The sequence below is a fragment of the Poecilia latipinna genome, unplaced genomic scaffold (assembly GCF_001443285.1).
Source record: "Poecilia latipinna isolate Pla-1442-1.1 unplaced genomic scaffold, P_latipinna-1.0 Scaffold315, whole genome shotgun sequence".
In the NCBI taxonomy this organism is placed as follows: Eukaryota; Metazoa; Chordata; class Actinopteri; order Cyprinodontiformes; family Poeciliidae; genus Poecilia; species Poecilia latipinna.
The window spans coordinates 307,123-322,524 of record NW_015112931.1 but is presented as its reverse complement, the minus strand read 5'-3'; the positions used below and the strand labels follow the sequence as shown (position 1 = coordinate 322,524).

Below are 15,402 nucleotides of genomic sequence, written 5' to 3'. Positions count from 1 at the left end.
GGACTTGTGTAAGGAATAACTTTTATGTTGATATGCGCCGGTTTTCTTCTCTTGTTTTTCAGATTTGTTTTCCACATTTATTGTTGTGTATGATTTGAAAAACATTTTGAGTACGATTTGTGGGTTCTTTCCCCACCTCTTGGTAAAGTTGTGCTGTTGCTTTCTTGACAAGTTGCCTCTCCTCTCCTCTTACAGTTTCACACTTTATTTTGAAAGTCTGACTCGCTCTGCTTCCTGTTAGTTGTCTGATTTGAACATGCGCCTCTCTGGGGGGAAGCTGAGAGCGGAGCCGCTTCTCCGGCTGAAGCAGCGCATCGCACCTCGGTTCATGGCTAAAAATCAAATAGTTTAGATTGGTATTTTGTTGTGGTATGATCTGGGATTTTCGTCTCCAATCTTCTCGACTGTCATAAATCTGTTCTGGTGAGATTTATTTTTTTTTTCTTATCACCTGTTACTTTGAAACAAGCTTCTTGTCCAATAGAAAGAGTGTTTGGAGAGAATCTAATTATCTAATTATTATTGCTTTCAATATATTTTCCCTTTGAAATCCAGTTCTGGGGTGAGTGTCTTACCTGCTTATTGGATAAGTGAACGAAGGGAGTGAAGCTGCAAAACTAGGCCACATATCATATAATCTCCCCTCTGCTTTACTCTTGTCCTACTGAGTCAACTGATTAGCACTTTAAAACCTCCTAAAGTGACCAATTTAGACGTTTTGCATCTTGCATAAATACCTATGTGGCAGTATTAGATTCCCTGATTTATCCACCTGGAATACTTTGAAAAGCATCAACACTTTCTTAGAGACGCTCTGCCTCCATCCTGTCAGTTCAGGCACTACTCAACCCTGACTTCCTGTCTACCTTGAGGTCTCTGAGGCCCACCTGCTCTGCCTGTGTCTCTCATTAGACCTGTGAAGCAGACACTGATTAGCAAAAAAGAAAAAAGAAAAAAAGTAAAAACTAGTTACGAAAGGCTAAATTATGCAACCACACATCATCTCTTATTTCAAGGATTAATGAAACTGGTGAAAATAAATAACATCTACCCTTGGTTTTCACTAGGAAAAGAATGCAGAAAAACATTTTTTTCCCCCAGCTTTGCTCTTTAAAGTCCTTGAGGTATTGTGTTGGTTACAGAGCGGGAGCTCTATTGGCATTTATAATGAAATAAAAAGATTATTTTTTTCAGTTACATCTAAATAACATCAGAAGTTGCATCCTAGATTGTGTTTGTGTTTGGATTTTTACCTGACTGTGGAGGTTATTTGTCCCTTCTCCATTTTGTTCCCTCATGTTGTACCTATTTAGTGCCATTTCATTCTTTTCTACTTTCAGGGTTTCCTCCAGTGTATTATAAGCCTGGCAGGCCACCAGGCTTTCCTTGTTCCCCCACCAGGCTAAGCATTGCTTATTTATTTGCCAGATGCAAAACTTCCAAAACTAGAAACTTCAAAATGTTATTGTGAAGTGGCAAACACAGCAATTTTGAACATCTCACATTAAGCACTTCAAATAACTGCAATTTTCCTAATGTAACTCAAATGTATGTTTGAATAATAATTTCCTTGGATAGTAAGAAGTTTTATTTTATGTGCTTTTGCATGACTCCTCAGAATTGCAGCTTGTTGCCTCTTTGTGCAAACAAATGATTTCTTCTTCTACATACACCTCCACTCTAACACACATAGAGATTATTAGGCAGGATTTTCTTTCTATCCTTAGCATTGCTCCTCCTCTCCTCTCCTCAGCTTCCCTCCCACATCCTTCTGTCCAATTACCGGCTGCCATTTTACCTCCAGCCTTCCTACAGACTCTGTCTTGGTTTTCGATTTGAGCTGTAGGGAAAACTACACAACTAGATCTTGTCTTTAAAAACTTTTTTTTTTAATCACTTCACTGCTACCAGCACTGGTCTTGACTTGACCAGTCAGTCTCTGCAAAGTCATCCGTAAATTTCAGTTCAGCTTTTCCACATCTCTTTGGACCATGTTTCCTGACTGTGTGAGTATGTTATTTATATATAATTGGTTACAGGGTGCTTTTAAGTTAAGATAACCTAAACGTTTGGAGTAAAAATAACTAAAAGAGCTAAATCTTAAATGTTTAATTATTATTACTAAGCATTAATTGGTTATTTTACTGATATATTGTTATTTTAATAACATAAATGTCAGTTAACTAGTGCATAAAATCTTCTGAATAGTACAAAATGGATTACCATTACGTCAGAGGTTGCTTGGTTCTGTAAAGTTTGTTTTTTTTTCCACAAAGACAGTTAAAAGATTTGTCAAATACTTTGGGGGGAAAAGTTTTATAAACATATTAAATACTGATAATGTTTATATTTTGCCTTCCTACAAACTTGCAGGTCACTCTCTTGAATCTTTAGATGGTAAACCAATGAGAACGCAGCATGAGCTAATTGGCTAAACCTGAATAGCCTGTTCCTGTTCACAAACTCCTTCCACCTGTTGGGAAACTTTTAATCCTGAACCACAGTTCAGGTCAATTATGATACTTTTTTTTACTGTGGTGATTTATTTTCATATTTACACTCAAAAATGTATACTTTTAAGACAAATAAAAAAATTTTAGCAGCTACTCTTTTCGTCATCTTTATATTATGGTGGCAAAAATAAGTAATGCAGGAAAAAGTTTTGGGATTTAAGTTGAAATCTAATAACTATTAGCTGTAATTTTGTTATTTAAGCACAGTTAAATGTTCAGTGGTGCTGTCTCCTCAAAGGGAAAGTAAGCAGCAGACTTTATGGTTGCTAAATTAGCTAGAGGATTAAGAAGCATGGTGTCACGTTGGGCTTGTCTGGAGCTCAGAGCAGTGATTTGGCTCTGAACCCCGGCCTTATTGGGCTTAAAATCCTGCTTAGCCTGTTGATTACATTCACCTTTAAACACCAGTTATTAAACATTATTCAGGCTAATTGTTGAATGCTACTCTGTAACATTTGTACTGAATGCAAAGAGTGATATTAAACTGAAATTGCAATGTAATTTCAGCAAAGACAAACAGTTTAAGGTGTAAAATTTCTCAATTGCTCAAGTTAGTTTAAATCCCATCACAATAAAACTAACCAGATTAGTCAGTTTTACAATTAAGTTTAAATATTATTATCCCTTCAATTTCATTGAAGAGTTAATTTAAATTATAAGACTAAAATTGCCTAAATAAAGTAAGCCATAAAGAGAATATTTCACCATAGAAAAGTATAACAATCTGTGAAAAAGACAGTGTTGTTCTTAACATTTACATCACATTGATTGCAGGATAAGAGCACATTTGCATTAGTACCAGTTTGACAGCTAAACATTATCCTGACAGCGTATTGGTCGGATAATAAAAGGCCTAAAATAGATAAAGAAATTATTGCAAGATGCTCCAGTTAATTATACAGAGAAATCTGATTATTTCTCTATTTTTTTTTCTGTCTGCCTCCATTAAATGCATAAACACTCAAAATTTACTGATCAGTTTCAATCGGTTACCGCAGCAACTACAGGTATCCACTTTGAAGCATTACTTTTGGCTTAATGACATCAGGTAAAGGTTAGCTTTGATGCAAAAATGGGGAATAACCTTGCAATATCTTCAATTTTTCTTTTCTTTAAAATTATTTGGGCATGTCAGACCTCGGAGTAAAACTGAAATTGGTGTTGGCCAAAAAAGCCTATCGGTGCGTCTAAATAGCTTTGCTGTGAGCAAATCCATGCATGTGACACCAGGCTGTGTCAAGTTCTCCTATTAGTGGATGTTCTGACTCCTCAGGTTTACATCCTGATTAAGTCTTGTGACGTTATGAGTATAATTAGAAAGTATGAGAACAGCCGTTCTGTCATTGTGGTTGATTTGCCAGTGTCTTTCGGTCAATGCTGCATGTTTTGATGATGTTCTGCAGATATATCTGACATCAGACCATGCAGTCGGTCCAGACAGGGTTGTGGGACCCCCACCCCCCGTATAAACATGCCTCGCCTCTGCCTGCACCCCCTACTTCCAGTTCGCGCCACGCCCATGTGACCACAGCCGCCCCTGCCAAGCGGATAACTTTTTACAAAAGCGGCGACAGCCAGTTTGGGGGCGTCCGGATGGCCATCCACAAGCGCAGCTTCAAATGCTTTGATGCCCTGCTGGACGACCTTTCCCAAAAGGTTAGTGGGATGGATCTGATGCAGGGATCTCTTTTGAAGTTGACTCTTCAGATGCACTTTTAAGCCTTTCCCTAAGCAGAAGTGTTAACATTATTTATTCATTCGTGATCCGTTGCTTATATTTACCTATGTATAGGTGCCCCTCCCATTTGGAGTGCGGACTGTGACCACTCCCCGAGGTACACACACCATTAAACACCTGGAGCAGCTCCAAGATGGTGGCTGCTACCTCTGCTCTGACCGGCGCCAGGCTAAGCCCATTAACATGGACCTGGCCAGCAAACGCCAAGGCATCTGGTACCATCACAGCCGAAGGCCTCAACGCCCCGAAGTGTCCTCTGGGACTCCACCCGGACATTTGAATTTGCCTCACAGGCAGAGGCGGATTCTGCTGGTGAAGAACAGCGAGCCGGGGATGAGGCGGAGCATTGTGCTGAGCAGGAGATCCACCAGGAGTCTAAGAGCTTTCCTAGACGAAGTGTCCGAGGTTATGCAGTTTCATGTTCGCAAGCTGTACACTGCAGAAGGACGGAGGGTGAGGGTGAAATTTAACTCAGTATTTACTTACAAATGAGATAAAACTCATGAGATAAAGCTCTCTCTGTATATTTGCTCCTAGATTGACAGCGTGCAAAGCTTGTTGACTTGTCCTGGTGTTCTGGTGTGCGTTGGCCGGGAAGCCTTCAGCCCTATGCTCATAAACTTCATTAGGAAGACTTCAGAGGAAAAGCTACCTGGTCTGGTGAGCAAGTCTCCAGGCCTTGGTCCAAGGATTCCTGGTAACGGTGCCAGGTCTCCTGGAGCACAAGCCATAAGGTCCCCACCTCATGGAGCTCAGTCCAGAGCCAGTGAATATGATGAAGGAAATGAAAGCAAGAAAAATGGTAAGTTGCTTTGGAAAAAATTGAAGGCTTAGATTTATACTTGGCTATTGAAAGACAATTTCAGGTAAACTCTACTAGTTATATATTTTTCCCATCCCTTTACGGAAGGATCTTGCCTCCATTTACAGGACAGAGAACATTGGTCTACAGACTTTTCATAGCTCATTTTTTCTTTTCTTTCCAGTTAACTTTGGTCTGGAGACTAAGAAGAGCATCATCCACCCTCGATCTGATTCTTCAAATCGGTCTGCCCGCTTCTCTTTGTCGTCTGAAAAGTCATACGGCGTCTTCTCCCAAGCAAGGCCAGCTATAACGAATGACGACATTGAAAAGCGTGTCCTTGTCAATAAAGATGGCAGCCTGTCAGTAGAGATGAGGGTGCGTTTTCGCCTCCAAAATGAGGAGACCGTCCAGTGGTCCACACAGATTAAAAAATCGCCCTCTCTCACCAATGATTGTTGCCCCCTGAGCCAAGCTCAACCACATTACTTGCAGCAAGGCACATCAGAAAGCTGTTCTGACCCTGATTCAACATCCTATGAGGGTGTGGATTATTCCAGCCGGCCTCTGGAGAGTGCGTTGTTGGAGAACCAATGCCAGTGTTGCTATCAGAGACACGAACGGCAGTTTGATTTGTGGGAAAACCCCACGCACAAACACCCTCCTGCCCCACCTGTTCATTCATCAAGTCACGCTGTGATGAGACACACACACTCGTCAAGCTCCTCCTCTTCATTCAATTCCAGAAGACTGATTCGGTGTCGGGCGCGGGTCTCCGGGTCTCCAGGTGGCTCCGGCTCAGGGCAGAGCCAGTTGGTACAGAAAGAGATGTGTCTAACAGAGCAGGTGGAGAAAAGAGTAGAAGTGGCTCAAGATGGGGACACTCAAGTTGAGGTCTGCAAAGTTAGCCGATGCTGCAGTCGGACAGAGGTGGTTGCCATAGATACCAACATTCGACCACCCAGCGGAAAGTCAGTGGAGGGCGAGGTGATGATGGGGGAAGATGAAATCCGACCACTGTCTACAGTCAGCAGCTCTTCGCATATTTTACAGTCACTGAAAGAAGACCAGGATGATGAGGAGGATGATCTGCCACCCAGCGCTTCCCAGTGCTCTCACAGAAATGAGGCGTCCCCCACTCCTACCCCAGTAAATCAATTGGATGAAGGTCCATCGAGCATCATCTCCGTCTGTTCAGTCCAGTCGCTCAAACCCCAGGAGCAGGAAGAAAATGCAGGAAGCAGGGCTTTGTCTTCAGCTTTATCCTGTCACTGTGGAGCAACTAACCCTCACTCAACAGCTAAACCAGATCAGACGGATCGAGTCCCCAGTTTGATGTCCCAGGAACCCAAGAACCAAGTATCAGAAGAAGAAGCGGCAGCTGCTGTTGACAATGAAGAAATTAACAGGGGTCTTAGTGGCTTATCCCATGACACAGGACTTTCAGCAGGTTCTCAGAAATCATCGACATCCAATGTTTGCTCAAACTGTGGAGGCTGCAAACGTGCAAACAGCGCAATGTCAGCTCAGTCTGGTTTGTCTGCTAAGTCCAAGTGCACAACCAAAGCTCTACTTCAGAATACTGCAGAACGAACAACCAGTTCCATGTCAAATAAATCCGGTGCCTCAGTCAAGTCCCATAAATCTGGCTGCTTATCAGTTGCTAAAGAGCTGTCCCCGTCAAACAAAACAGTTGCAGAAGAAGGCGATGCAGACAATAGAGCTCAGAGTAGCCTCTCTATGAAGTCAAACGCGTCTAACAAGTCTGGAAAGGCCGAAAGTGTCCTGTCGAATAAATCAGATAAATCCAAGGCTTCAGCAAGATCAAGCTCATCTTCTAAGCAATGTGTGAAAACTCTAACTCCAGAAAACAAGGAAAAAGATGAACTGAATGGCATAATAGAAAAGAGAGAAGAATCAGGAGTGGAGGACAGATCGGCAAGTGCACTGTCAGCAACATCAAAACTGTCTGCCAAGTCTAACAAATCCCATAGGTCCACTGAAGCTTTGGAAAAATCCACTTCCCCCAGGTCAGAAACTGGGGAGGATGCAGAAGAAATCTCAACCAGTCAAATGTCTGGAAGATTATCTGTTCATTCCACAAAATCCTGCAAGTGTAATGATAACAGCAAAGCACAGTCTCCAGCCTTAGAAGTGGAAAACAATGCAGAAGAAATCCAGCCCAGGCCAGAAAGCATAATAGAAGATCATTTAGAAGACAGGTCAACCAGTCCCAGGTCTTGTAAATCAGATTCTTCTGCAAAATCACACAATGCAGTTGAAAACAGATACCCAAGTGCTAGTTCACAAAGATCACACACCTCTGCTAAGTCCACACAGTCAAAGAGGTCAAACCAACCAAAGGAGTCTCAGAATGACCCCAATCTTACTTTGACTGAGACAAACTGGGAAGAGACCGACATTGAACAACGTGAGGCTTTGGAGAGCGTCATGTCTGCAAAATCAAAATCTTCAGTCAAATCTGACATTTCTAGTAAAAATCCCTCAGCTACAAATGCTGTCAAAATCAAAGCACCAGAAGGAACTGATGAGGCAAAAGAAGGAGAACCTGATTCTGATGTTGCTTGTATTGAAACATCACAAGCCAGTGACAACGAGGATGATCCTGCAATAAAAGGCACATATACTATAGACCCTGATGGCCAAACACTCTCACCAAAAAGAAAGCCTTCATCCCGCTCACATTCCCCCTCCTCCAGAGGTTCTCAATCCCCTGTGCAAAAGTTGTCACCGAGCTCTGGTGCTGGTGAGCAAAGAGGGCCCAGTTCGTTGTCTGTTCACTCCAAAACCTCTAGCAAAGTAAGCAGATCCAGGTGTCGCTGTGAAATGGCCTCGCCCGTTGAAAAGGAAAATAAAGAAGAAGACAGACATAGTGAGGGAGCTCAGTCTTGCTCCTCAAAAAGACAAAGGAAAGAATCAGGATGCACGGATCAACCTTTGAGTCGTAACGGATCAGGTTCGATATCTTTAGGGCTGCAAGAGGATCAGGAAACTGCTGAATCAGACTGTGGCAAATCTAGTGTCTCTTTTTGCAATGGCGAGAGGAAAAGCCCTTCTCGCCACAGTCTTCCAGTGGTTGATATCCCAACAATTGAAACACCCAGAGAAGGTGAAAAGTGTGATGAAGAGGGTGGGGAACAACCCACCGAAAGACCAGCCAATGCAACGACAGTTCAAAGCAGCAGGTCTCATAAATCCTGTTGTAACTGTAGTGTCAAATCAGCAGCTCAGTCTAAGGGGAAAAGCAGCAGTCCTATCCCCACAAGCATAGACAAAGCAGAAAGCGTGAAGTCTGCTGCAACAACAAATGCTTGCAAAATGGACACCCCAAAGAGCAGGAGCTCATCTGCAATGTCAGGCACACAAGTTTGTGGGAAATCCCCTTCTGATACGACTTCTAATGTTAATACAAGTACTGATGCTAAAAACCAGAAAACCAGTAGACCAGGAAGTACGACCAAAGGAGAAGAAGACAAGACAAGTGTCCACTCCCAAAGTCCCTGTGGTCGTAGGCCGGAGTCAACAGCTTCTGTGCAGACAGAGACAAAAAGAACTTCAGAGGAGAGGAATGTGGCTTTGGGGTCAGTCAAATCTGGAGATCACAAATCCCACAAAGGAAGTGAGTGTGGAAGTACCAAGGTTTCTAGTTCCAGGCAAAAAGAAACTCCTCCCAAATCAACAAGTCCTTGTTCCTTACACAGCCCCGGACCAGCCAGTAAAGTCAAACCAGGTAGCGGAAGCACCTTGTCTCACTCTCTGTCTGCTGCCGACCTACTGAAGGAAACCTTGGCTGCTGCTCGCCAGCAGGACTGCCAATCAAAAGCCAGTAAAACCAGTGAAAAGGCCCACAGCGAGAAGAGTAGGAGGTCTCAGAGGAGCAGAAGTCGAAAGGATTGGGAAGACGTGGTGGAAATGACACCTGAGTGTTTGCCCAACGCATCTCCCAATGAAGTTGTTAGCGACTGGCTGCGGAGCATCCCTGCTAATACTAGCATGCTCACACTGGATAATGTGCTAAATGATGAAGAAACTGAGGAGGGGGCAAAGGAAATGGAGGAGACACCAACAGAAGAGGTAGGAACAGGGGAGATGAATCCGGAGGACGAGAAGGTGGAACTGGAGGAGAAAAGAGAGCCACAAGAGGAGGAAAAGAAGGATGAAGCCAAAGGTGATGGAGTCGGTCCGACTTTAGGCGATACAGCGGAGATTTCTTCTCGTTCCAGGAACTGGCATTCATCTGCAGCCGTGATGAAAGTCCTCCTGAGCTCATCTCTGGGTCGATGTCGAAGCATGCCTGAGGTAAGACAGAACCTCTGACAAGACATGAAACCTTACCAAAGAAAAGCACAGATAACATTGGATCCCAAGTAATGCTTTGGGACATTCTGACCATTTAATATTGCTAATAACGAAGCAGCTATCAAGATAATGCTGCTAGGTTTTCAGGATGAAATGTATAATAAAAGAATAAATGTTGAACATTTACAGACAACACCCACAAACACAAAGAGAGGTGAGCATATTTGTTGGCATCTCAGGTGAAGATTGTGGGTGGGAGATTAAGATTTATTTTTTTATTTTTTTATTTTATTTTATTTTTTAGCTGTTCAGTCAAATCTAGTCTCAGACTTGATACTGGAATGTTCTTTTAATTTTTTTCAGATTTTTTTTTAGCCTACTTCGTGTTGGCAGGCAGGTTATATTTAGGTCATTTCTTGGTTCCATATGGTTTATTAATAAAATCACAATTTGAAAGCTGCTTTTCTTCAACAATTTTTGTCTGATATTAGAATTTGTTTGTCAAAAAAACTTTTACTCACTCTCATTTAAGTAATGTGCCCATAACTTCATTATGTACCCATTTACCGCCCTGTGTAGGTGTCTCCAGTTTACGGCCGCAGACTGAGCACATCGGCCAGGGGGCTTTTGGACTGCTTGGCCCAGCTGCAGCTCATTGAGCCTGCAGTCAGCAGTCATGAACAGAAGGACCGCAAGCAGCAGTACGATGAGATTATGGCCATTCTTCAGTCCCTGTGGCTCACTGAGCCGCACAACATCAATGTCAAGGACACTAAGGACGGCGGCACAGACCAGGTGACTCCACCAAGGTCCTCGTCTGGAGTGGGAATGAGCAGTGGCTCGGGCGGATCAGGTGGAGGGAAAAGCAATGGGAACCAAGGAGAAGATGAACCACCCAGGAAAGAAACCGAATCTCTGCAGGAGGAAGAGGCGGCGGAGAAAGTTGTTGAAGAGGACAATGGAAATGCAGCAGCCGAACAAGTCGAAGCAGAGACAGAAATTGAGGAAACAAACCAAACAGACACAGCTGAGGAAGTGATGAAGAGTGAAGAGCAAAGTACTCTTCCTCCTGACAGCTCAAAAGCCACTGACAACCCTTCATTATCGGAAAAGAGCTCTCCCAACGACAGCTCCAAATCTGAAAGAGACACGCAGGAGGACTCCAGCTCAGGGACTCCTCCCTCTGCTCCTCGGCCACCCTTATCCAAACGACTATCCCAAGATCCTGATCCGGTTTGGGTCCTTCACCTCCTGACGAAGCTGGAAAAGCAGTTCATGAACCACTACATTGAGGCCATGGAGGAGTTTAAGGTCCGCTGGGACCTGGACGACAGCCTCATCCTGGACACCATGATCTCTGAGTTGAGGGAAGAGGTGAGCCGCCGCATCCAGAGCAGCATCCAGCGGGAGATGAGGAAGATCCAGAGCCGAGCCGGGAAAGTGGGGAGGTCTCCTCGGCCGCCGCAGCTAGCTAATATGTCTCGGGATTCCACCATGACAGAGAAGAGGCGGCGCATGCTGAAGGTAAATACGCCACAGATCCGACACGAAGAAGCCACTGGACATGATTATGGGGTTTTATTAGTCTGTATACTCCAGTTAACGATTAATTGATTGCTAAATTAGTTGACGATTATTTAAATCATCAGTTAGTCATGATTAATCGTTTCAGCCCAACGTGGATGTTGACTTTTCTGCTGCTTATTTCTGCTTCTCTCCAAACACCTAAAAAGGACATCCTGATTTGAGTCATAGGGTATCCAGCTAACACGTAGAAGAAGGTTCTCAAATCCAACAAGACCAAAATTGAACTTTTTGGCCTATATGCAGAAAGGTTATGTGACAATAACACTTATTCAAGGCCCTGTAAAAACTCAAAGTGTTCAATTTCTGTTTCAGGTGATGAAGAACCAGTCAGTGAAAACCGCAGAGTCTCTCACTGATGAGGAAATGGTGGCCGATTTCAGTGATCAGCGAAGCGACGACGAGTACTGCCCCTGCGAAGCTTGTGTCCGCAAGAAAATGGCCGCCCGGCCTTTCAAGAAGAACCCGCTGGCGGCCGAAGCTCCTGTGATGATGGAGTTCGACCTCCTTAAGATCCTTCAGCTCAAGAAAAGCCCATTGCCTCCTTCTTCTGTGCCGAAACCTGTTGAGGAGGAACGGGCAGCTGCAGACGAAGAAGGAAGAAGTCTAGAGGTAGTCGAAGAAGAAGAGGAGGAAGAAACCAAAGAGGATATAAAAGCTGATGTTGTGTTAGAGGAGACAATACCAGAGGAAGACGAGGAGGAAGAGCAGGAAAAAGATGAGGAGAGTAGAGATAGAGAACAGGAAAGAGAGGAGAATAGTGCTGAAGATGAGGAGCTGGAAACAGATGAGCAACAAGAGACATCAGAAAATGCAGAGGAGGATGATGAAGGACTGTGCACTTGTCAGTCTGAGAGCAACAAAGAAGAAGAGGGAGAAGCGGGGGAAACGAGCAACTACACAGATGAAGGAGAGGCAGGAACGGGAGAAGAGGAGGAGGAAGAGAGCGATAGAGAGACGGTGAAGGAGGCAACAACAGGCAACAAGGAGGCGGAATCAGAGGATGACACATCGGCAACTAATGGAGAGCCGACGCCGGCGGAGGAGATGATGCGGGGAAACGTCGGCACATCTGCAGAGGAGGAAGACGAAGGCACAGGAGAGGAAGAGGAAAAACAGGAAGAGAGTGAGGAGCAGGAAGGAGAGGCTTCTGAGGAGGAGAGAAATTCACCGCAGGTAAAAGACTTAGACAAAAATCCGCCTGAGAAAATTGTCCGTATGTTCCAAGTTAAAGTCTAATTTAGTGCAGAAGTGTGAAAAAGTATTTGCCCAGTTGTGAACACTGAGTTGAAGCTCATGCTACAAAATTACAGAAAAAAAAAGAAAAAGCTACAGATGTTATGATGGTGTTCATTTTATGCACCGTTGTGAAAATCTGCATGAGGCATTGGTCTCGTTTACCGAATAGGAACTCTATTTTAAACTAAGTCTCTGAACATGACCCTGGGTTAAAATCTGACCCACTGCAGCCTCACAGCTAATGCTAAGCCTGTGGGAAAAGCTAATCTCGGCATCCAATTAGGCAGCCTGAACAAATCTGTTTTGTTTTGCAGGCACTCTGAGTCTCTGCTGTAACTGTCGGTCACACAAAAAACTGGAAGTTTTTCACTATGATATTAAAGCAAAACGAGCCTAAAGTCTTTAATTCATCTCTTATGTCATGAAATCAGTGTTGTTTACAATGACTGATTATTCATTTTCTGATCTTTTTTAACCCTCAGAGCCAAGTTGCGATTCCCGCTGCATGCGTGACGGAGGGCGAAGAGGCAGACGCCGAAGACTCTGACGACAGCAAGCGTCACGGCGACGCCAGCGCTGACGAATCAGCACCGGAGGAGGCCGCCAGCTCTGGGGAAGAGGAAGCAAAAAGCAGCAGAGAAGATGAACAGGAAGATGCAGTGGAGGAGTTTAGACTTGAGCAAGAAAGTGAGGCGGCCAAAGACAAAAACGAGGACGGGACTCTGCTCCACCAGTTCACCAGAACCTCGGTGGAGTCCCAGCCTGGATCGATGGAAGACGTGGACATGGATTTACCTTCAAACTCGAAAGTGGTCGACATAAATGGCCATAAAACCGAAGAGTGAGGAAACTGCACTCAGACATTAGGTTTAAGACTCTCTTGAACACTTGAAGCACTTTAACTTCTCCAGATTTAACATAGACGTCGTCATCGTGACTTGCTGAAGTTTTCACACGTTGTCATGTTACAACCTCAAACTTCAATCTGTTTTACTGGAGTTTGATACAATAGATCAAAATTAAATCAGTTCAAATGAAAATTAAATCAGTTCAAATCTATTCCACTTAGAAAAATATTGTCTGGATTATTGTGGATTAAATGCAGATTATTCAAACCAGATTAGACATAAATTTCCCCAAATTCCTTCAATATTGAATTTAACACGTTTTTTAGAGACATATTTCTACTAAGTATTGACCAAATGGAATAAACATAAATTCATGCCACACTGTCCTAATATTTTTGTAGATAAATATGGAAAACTGCACATTCTTCTCCTTCCATTACACAATAATCCCAAGAAAATACATTGAAGTTTGTGGCTGTAACATGACAAAATGTGAAAAAGCTTAAGAAGTATTAAGAGTTTTTTTTTTCTTTTTTTGCAGCACACTAATTGTAGAAACCTGAAACTTGAAGATCTTTAACCGGAACCATATAACTTCTTATATTTGTTTCAAAGTTAATCACAAGTATTGAGAAACATGTTGAAATATTTATTGATATTTGACTTTGGTTTTGTTGACCAGAGGTTGAATATAAATCAAATCATAGCCAATCATATTTGAAGTACCTCAGATGTTTTGTCTTTTTTCTTTTAGTGAAGCTCGACAACTAATTTAGCAATCAATTAATCGTTAACTGGAGAACCACTTCCTGTTGGTTCATTTCTTTTTTTTTTTTGCTTCATGAAGTACATGCTATATTCTCAGGGGTTTGAACAGCCAGCTTGCTTTTAGACAGATCATCTCCAAGCTACTACTTAACTACCTAAATCTGTACCCTGCTGGCAAGTCAGCTGTTTAAATCTGCAAAAAACTCTGTGATGTAAGTTGATTACCTAAAAGAAATTTGTATTTTGGGAACGATCTTTTCTGCTTTCTCGACAATTTGCTGCTTTGTTTGACGAAAGCCTCTTATTTCTGGTCTGATTAGGTGAGAGGGGGTGTGTGCCTACGCTGCTACTGGTTCTAGTGGGTGTCCATTAATCTGGGTAATCACTAATAAAACTAAACATGGTGTACTTAGAGCTCACCGATAAACAGTATGACTGTAATCGTAACGACCTCAATAAAAATGAATAAAGAAATGGTCATTTTCACATTCGTATCTTCAGATTTCATTGATGCTAAGCAGTTTTTAAACATCTTGTATTTCTGTTGAACTGGGATATTCACACTGCAATGAACAGATTTGTTCTGTTTTTGCATTTTACGTTGAAGATCAAACAAATTTGAATGTCAGAGGCGACCAGGATAAACACACAAGGCAGTTTTCAAGAGATTATTGAATTTATTAGGAAAAAATAGCCCCAGTAAAATCATTCGTTAAATGTGATAATCATATTTTATTAAATTTATTTAAATTTGCCACAGCCTACTGGGGCTGACTGCCAACATACCTGTACAATAATTGCATCACAAATCTCAACATTATCATCATCAGCTCTTGCATTTTAGTGCTTGTGCAATATTTTAGAGAACACTCTTACTTTTTTTTAGAAAGTGGAAAAATATTCTACTAAAATTCAGTCTTTTAATTGTCATAGATTGCATGTATGACATTAATGCTTGATCGTATTTGGTCGCGTTATTGTTTCTATACCCTATTAGCATTAGCATTAGCAGTTTTGTACATTTACGCTAATCAGATATGATGGAAAAAAGGGAAAATTTGGAAAATCCCAGTATTTTTGGGATGCTAAGCTGTGGATTTTAAGGATTTCACATACTAAGCATAAAATCACAAGTTCAGCAGTTGTGATTTCCTCATAATCCTGAGTGACAAATATGTTTCACTGCTAACATATCATGAGACAGAGCTTTCTGATCAACACCTGAGTGAGTTGCTTTTGCTCTGGTCCTTCCTGTAGTGTTTGACTCTGTGCTTCCAAAGCTGCTCAAACATTTCAAGACACACACGTGCGCGTGCACGCGCACGCACACACACACACACACACACACACACACACACACACACACACACACACCCCCACACACACACACACACACACGTCACACTAATCCAGTACCTGTGATTGTGTCTGTGTCCAGTCACAGAGGGTCACAGGATTGGGATTGACTTACATCACGCAACAGAGCCTCGACATGCAGTTATGAAAGATCAGCAGTGAAACGTCACCAAAGTGTTAACTTTGAGATTTGAGATGTCATGTTTTAAAAAAGTACTTTGTGCAAGATGTTTT

The 15,402-nt window shown here is 42.7% G+C and overlaps 1 protein-coding gene across 3 annotated transcripts; it reads left to right on the top strand.

The window, feature by feature from the left end:
- Positions 1-151: 151 nt before the first annotated feature.
- rp1l1a (rp1 like 1a) lies at positions 152-13,262 on the top strand. Of its 3 annotated transcripts, XM_015034863.1 has the most exons (9): positions 454-2,006; positions 3,917-4,169; positions 4,306-4,704; positions 4,789-5,053; positions 5,238-8,318; positions 8,352-9,373; positions 9,953-10,897; positions 11,273-12,133; positions 12,679-13,262. In XM_015034863.1, exons 2-9 carry the CDS (start codon positions 3,936-3,938, stop codon positions 13,039-13,041), a joined length of 7,170 nt encoding a protein of 2,389 aa, XP_014890349.1. In that variant the 5' UTR covers positions 454-2,006; positions 3,917-3,935; the 3' UTR covers positions 13,042-13,262. The 3 variants fall into 3 exon arrangements, with proteins under 3 accessions (XP_014890348.1, XP_014890349.1, XP_014890347.1); XM_015034862.1 differs by lacking the exon at positions 454-2,006 and adding an exon at positions 152-423 and having other exon boundaries at positions 5,238-9,373; XM_015034861.1 differs by having other exon boundaries at positions 5,238-9,373.
- The last annotated feature ends 2,140 nt before the right edge of the window (positions 13,263-15,402 follow it).

What these genes read in the sequence shown, in the direction of transcription:
- rp1l1a (XM_015034862.1), top strand. Translation starts at nt 3,936, where the DNA reads ATGCAGTCGGTCCAGACAGGGTTGTGGGACCCCCACCCCCCGTATAAA. An exon ending in TGGACGACCTTTCCCAAAAG is followed by an intron (nt 4,170 to 4,305) that starts GTTAGTGGGATG and finishes ACCTATGTATAG; the next exon opens with GTGCCCCTCCCATTTGGAGT. An exon ending in AGAGGCGGCGCATGCTGAAG is followed by an intron (nt 10,898 to 11,272) that starts GTAAATACGCCA and finishes TTTCTGTTTCAG; the next exon opens with GTGATGAAGAACCAGTCAGT.